The sequence below is a fragment of the Arachis ipaensis genome, chromosome B9, assembly GCF_059453495.1.
Source record: "Arachis ipaensis isolate K30076 ecotype BB chromosome B9, ASM5945349v1, whole genome shotgun sequence".
Lineage (NCBI taxonomy): Eukaryota > Viridiplantae > Streptophyta > Magnoliopsida > Fabales > Fabaceae > Arachis > Arachis ipaensis.
Window position 1 is genome coordinate 61,902,456 of NC_142444.1, and position 6,306 is coordinate 61,908,761.

At 31.0% G+C, this 6,306-nt stretch overlaps 1 protein-coding gene across 4 annotated transcripts; it reads right to left on the bottom strand.

Annotated features, from left to right (window-relative positions):
- Window positions 1-261: 261 nt before the first annotated feature.
- LOC107618416 (low-specificity L-threonine aldolase 1) lies at window positions 262-5,511 on the bottom strand. 4 transcript variants are annotated; one of them, XM_088498388.1, is made up of 11 exons: window positions 5,175-5,511; window positions 4,993-5,035; window positions 3,796-4,249; window positions 3,020-3,131; window positions 2,473-2,523; window positions 2,197-2,268; window positions 1,944-2,076; window positions 1,813-1,865; window positions 1,551-1,651; window positions 931-997; window positions 262-489 (listed from the first exon to the last, which is right to left on the bottom strand). In XM_088498388.1, the coding sequence occupies exons 3-11, from the start codon at window positions 4,236-4,238 to the stop codon at window positions 451-453; spliced, it is 1,071 nt and encodes a 356-aa protein (XP_088354514.1). In that variant the 5' UTR covers window positions 4,239-4,249; window positions 4,993-5,035; window positions 5,175-5,511; the 3' UTR covers window positions 262-450. The 4 variants fall into 4 exon arrangements, with proteins under 4 accessions (XP_088354514.1, XP_088354515.1, XP_088354516.1 ...); XM_088498389.1 differs by having other exon boundaries at window positions 5,243-5,351; XM_088498390.1 differs by lacking the exon at window positions 4,993-5,035 and having other exon boundaries at window positions 5,175-5,431.
- Between the last annotated feature and the right edge of the window lie 795 nt (window positions 5,512-6,306).

A 6,306-nucleotide genomic window follows, 5' to 3' on the forward strand; every position in this document is an offset into this window, starting at 1 on the left:
AGTTAACATATAAAATTATATTAGACTTTTAAATTTTGAAAAGCACAAACCAACTTTAAAAAGCTCTATGTTAGGTGCTTTTAAAACTATTCCGATCTTTTAAAAGTTACAAGTACAAGCAAATAATCTTTTTTATTTACTAAACATAAAATGAGGAGTTTGAGCTTTTAAAAAGCACAAACACTTCTTAGCTTTATCAAACCAAGCCTAAATATTGATAGACTAAATATAGAAGAAAACATTCCAGGATGCACTTACTAATTATCAAACTAATTTATAGCAGGAAGACATCAAGAAGGTACCGAGGTAATAATCCATTCCTTGTCTTTAGGGTACATTAAAGAAAATACAAAAAAAAAAAAAAAAAAAAACAGCAAATACAACAACAGATATGAAATGCAATTGAATAGAATTTTATCGATTAACTGCCAAATTCAAAATTTTCTTCCACTAGTTGCCATTTTCACTTTGCCCTCCCTTAACAGCATGCTGCAACAATTAACAAAAATAGAACCAGTCTCACATAGTCATATTCAAAGATAGTCAGAGACAATTTAGATAAATAACTTAATTAAGAAATTTTTTATAAAAAAAAAAAAAACTTAAAATATAAAAATTTATATTAAAAGTAGTTTATAAATAAATTATTGTATTTGAATTTTTAGTCACAAAAGTGTTTATTTTAAAGAAGTGATAGACAACTTTTAGAAGAGAAGAAATCACTTTTTTAATTTCTTCATAAACATTATAAATAACTTTTTCAAAAAGTTACAAATTAATTTTAAAAATTATACTAAACATTAATACTGTGAATTTTCATAATTCAAAAGTTAAAATGTAACTTTTGGACCTTGTCTCGGTATAAGACAAATGCAAGTTAAATAACAAAGTATATAAACATAGCATCTATTTCTATTCAATATTCATCACCTGAAAGCATGACAAGGCATATTGCACATCACTTGCTGAAATTTGGTGGTGGAGGACAATCCTAATTCTGAAACAAAATGCAAACACTGTCATTAGCTTGTTGCCCTATCAAATAAAAATACTCTCCATATAGTGTGGAAGAGATGATATGGATATCTTTGTTTATTTCTCATAAACAATAATAATTGGGGAGTAGCAAGACAAATCAAGGAGTACCATGTATAATGTAAGCTATTCTTGGGAGAATTCAATGTAAGTTCATCCGTTAATCTAATTTGATAAGGAAAATACAATATGTATATTGTCAAACATGAAAATATATTTTAACATCTCATTGAACTCTTAAGCTTCGGGAAAATGCAGCCCCTGCTTTTTAGTATTAATGCCAAGCCAGAATTCTTTAACATATGAAGTACTATCATATCAGATGTGTTGAACGATAACACGTTGAAAATTTTGAAAAAATGAGAGAAGATCTGCGGCATGGTCTCTAACTTCACACATTTGGACACAAATAAAGAGGTACTAATTAAGAAATATACAAAACAGTATTATTTTGAAGTTAACAATTATTTCGATTATTTATAACAGACTGAATGTTGTTGAAGGAAGAATTAAACCTTGATGGGCTAACATCCATCACAAGGATACCACGTTCTTCCAAGTTCTTGACTATCTTTCCTGCTGATATGTGCAAACCCTCTTCAATTTCAACATATACCTAGCCTCATGGAAGAAAAGAGTTAGTTGTTCAGATAAAACATATGTGCAATGACGCTCTGATATAGAAAGATGAAATTGAAATAATGGTCCAAAACTGGCACAAACAGAGCAGTTTCGGCATCCTAACAAAGTTACTTTTCACTAAATAGTAATACTCACAATATTAGTCTCCACTGGATCCACTCTCAGTCCTTTCATTTCATTCAATCCATCTGAAATGAAGAGGAAGTTATAGCTTTCTTGGGATCACTTGATGCGGAAATAATTAAAATTTGTATGATAATATTTACCAGCTAAAAGTCTAGCTTTCTTGTGATCACTTTCCAGCTTTCCAACATTTTCCTGCAAGGCAACAAGTGCTGCGGCGGCAATGACACCGACCTGCCTCATTCCACCACCTAAGGTTTTCCGCAGCCGTCTAGCCTAAAAAAAAGAAAGAAAAACACTTCAAGTTCAAACCGTTTCAAAACCTATATAGCATATATATTAAATCCTTCTTTCAATCCAAAACTATAAGAAAAAAATGAAATGAAATTGAATTACCTTGGCAATGAAGCTCTTTGATCCAACAATAATAGATCCAATCGGTGCACCTATACCTTTGGATAGGCAAACCTAATTGTTTTCAAAGGAATCACAGGTTGGTTAGGGTTATTAAATTTTTATTAATATGGTATAGAAATAACATAGTAAAATTTTGATTTGAAATTAGTGGTCAGTCCTGTGAAACTTTCTTGAATAAGGTAGATGAAAATGTGCAGTTCAAAAAGCCATACTGAATCCTATGTGGAAAAAGGAAAAGGAAAAAGAAAATCACACCGAAACGGAATCAGCTGCTCGGACAAGCCTATCCACAGGAACCCCAAGTGCCTGAAAAACCAAAATTTTTTGTTAAGAACTTCAATGTTTGTTGGTACCCAGTATACAGTAGCAGCTAACAGGAACAAGGAACAAAAAATAACAGGACAGGACCTACAAAGCTCTCGGCTAGATACATTGTAAAAGGCATCATATTGTTCTCAAAACTCAGACCAACATTAAGAAAAAGTGTTGAATAAGAGAATCAAGTTACTCAATCATGCAAAAAAAGTTCTGAAGAGAAATAAGTATATTTTATTATGTTACTTGTACTAGACAAATGCAGGAACAGAGCAACACGTAATCATTCAAATGGTAAATAAATTTTCTTCTTCCAACTTTGAAGAATTTAATTTCATATTTCTATATCCATACCACATCTAAACTTAATTACTCAAATTCATTCTATGTTCATTCTTGGAGATCATTTTCTAATCAAGATCTATCTATACAGTAATTTATTAAGCTTATAAAGTAACAAACCATAATAGAATACCAATTTACTTACAACTGAAGAGTTGAAAATACGCGCCCCGTCAATGTGAAGCTTCAGATCATGCTTCTTAGCAAGCTCTCCAACTTGATCTGTATATTCAGCTGAAAGACATTTGCCACCAGAGCTACATTCAGGAAAGATATTAGTCACAATTCTTTTGTAAATTTGAATCAATTTAGAAATGGAATGGATTTTCATAAACCAAAAGACATATCTGCAAACTGCATAAGCACTCTATCATTCTAATGTCTGGTAAAAATTGCAAACACTAAACAGGGCAATAAAATAAATCTTCCAATAATCAATTAAGGCTACACAGAAAGACAGCAGTTCTTCCCACAAGGATCAAAATATACCTTAAAAGAAAGTTACAATTATTTGCAAACAAAGATCTGTGACGCAGTAATATATGATATTTGAACACTCAAAGCTTGAGTGTCCAATGGATACCTAACTTAATCCAATGGTGAAAAATAAGAATTTGAACATTAGAGTCGGGCCTACACTGAAATTCAAGGGTAATAAAGTAGGCGTCGGGACAGAATACGAGAAGTTAAGTGTTCAAAATTATTTGGTCTTATGCAATTAACATCATAAATAAGTAACTTTTTCTTCCTGATTTGCAGCATGCAGCAAAAATAAGTGTTTATGTAAAAAATCTAATCTGTTGTGGTATTAAGATCACTCTGCCGGTGAACAACGATCACACCCAACAACAAAGCTTTCTCCCATTAAGTAAACATTGATCAGAAAACTTTTAAAATAAAATGTGAAAAAGGGTTGCTTACTTTGCGTGAGTATTTTCCAAGCAAATAAGCCGAGTAGTTGGATACACTATCTCTCCCCTTGGATCCCTTATAGCAGCCTCAATCAAATCAAGGTCCATGGTTCCGTCACTATTATTCTTCACCGTCCTCGGATGCACCCCACCAATGGTTGAAATCCCTCCATTCTCATAGATAAAGATATGGCAATTGTCCCCAAGAATTACCTCACTTCCCCTAACATCGCAATGTGTGAGCACAGATATGAGGTTCCCCATTGTCCCTGATGGCACAAAAAGTGCTGCTTCCTTTCCCATTATCTTCGCCATCTCGGTTTCTAAGCGGAATACGGTAGGGTCGTAGCCGAGCACATCGTCGTCGACTTCAGCAGTGGCCATGGCAGCTCTCATTGCTTCAGTTGGCTTTGTCACTGTGTCTGATCTAAGGTCCACTGTTCTGGTTACCATTTTCTCTGCAACTGAAAAACAATCTAAAAACTTAGAAGATATGTTTATGATAAAAAAAAAGGCCAATCTCAATGGCAATAGCGGTGTTGCATAGTGGTAGAAAGTAGAAACACATTATAACCAACTTTGACTGGTCAAGTAATCAGCTCATTCATCTGCTTATGCAAGTGTCAAATGTTGGCCTTAGATACTCAACTCTAATTACATTCCAAAAGAGATTAGTGCCATTCCTTCATTATAGGGAGGGCCATGCACATGGAAACCAAGAAAATTCTAATTTCGCACCAATTTTCAATTTAGTACCCAAAAAAAGTAAAACAAAACAATCAAAGTCATCATATTAAAATTGTAAAGTCATTCATGCTTACAGGGACATTTCTCCGCCACCATTGTTGGATTGGATTGGATTAGAATTCAAAAAATTAAAGAAAATAACAAGTTGCATACGCACACACATTTTCCATGTATCAGTAGTACTAGTAGTCTCCGCAACACACGTTTTCATTTTAAAAAAAAAAATAATAATTAAAAAGAAACTTGGTGAAAATTCCCAAGAATTTAGGTGCTGAATTGAACAATTCTACAAAGAAAAAAAACGAGGAAAAAAAGCATCAAATCTTTCCCGAAAAAATATGAGGTATGGTGTGATCTTTGAAACAGGCTCAATGAAATTCAAGCTAAAAATGAAAAAAATAAAACAAAATTATATATAACAGCAAAAAAAGAAAAAGAGAAAGAAAGAAAAAAAAATTACGTAATCGAGTCTTTCTCTGAATCGAAATAATTTGCTTTCTTCCCTATCAACAGCAACAAAATTCAAGAAATCATTAGAAGCTGCAAATTCTCACATAACAGTGACATAAATATAACAGTAATGGATATGATGATGATTAACTACAATTTACAACCTTATGTATTAATTAAACTAATCAGTACCTAAGGTTTAAAAAGAATCAGAGAAAAAAACACTATGGTACTCGAGTACTTGCAGGGAATATTGGTACCAAAAATGTGATGAATCATGCGATGAAACAACACATCAAATATATAGCCCGTGAAATACTGTGACAAAAACGTTGGTTTTTAGAACTTATTGTAGTATAGTTTGAATATTCAGCAGTTTTTTATGGTAATAATTTTGGCATGAAATAAGGGAAGAAAGAAAAAAAAAAGAGAGTAAAGTTGATAATGGTGTTTGTTTTTTTTGTGATCATGTAATAATGCAAGTAACCGTAGTGTGGTTGAGATAGGAACAGCAAGGTCGCGTCACGATGACTCACCAAAATATGTCAAGAGCTTTCATTAATGAGGTGCCAAAATACGGCTGATGCTAATGAGTTAAAAAAAAAAAAAAAAAAAAAAAAAGAAATTTGGTGCTTTTTTGAAAATTAATCTATCTACCTATTCTATTATATAAAAATCGAATTTCTACAATTAATGATAGAGCTAACGTGGCATACTTTTAAGAGTATTTTTCAATTTATTTCTTTTAACGCATTAAATACAAGTTATTACAATAAACTAACTATATCAACTAATTAATTTGATTAGATATTTAAATATCATATAATTTATTATAATTTATTATATCAATTTGATTTGGTAATATTTCCTAATTTATTTATTTTAATATTCTGTTAGTATTTTTTAATTTATTTTTTTTAATTTATTAAACCAAATTTATTGTGTGTACTAATTAATTAATTTGATTAATTTATTAGTCATTAAAATAATAAATTTATGAATAAAATAGGCAACTGAGATATTTTCAACTAATAATTAAATCAAATCAAGTCAAATCATATATATTGAGCTAAATTCAAATCATGTGAATTAAGGACTAAATTAAAATAAGATAATTTTTTACTTATTCAAGTTGAGTGCAATAAATACAAATTAATTTTGTTAGATAATCATAGTTGTCTGGTCTACTATATATAGATGCCCACACAAAATTATAAGAATCGTAATTTTTATCGCTCTTGCTATTTCAACTCTTCTTTTCTTCTTCTTTTTTTTTTCTTTATGTATAATTTATTTTATATATAAATGTATCCAAAATGAGAAA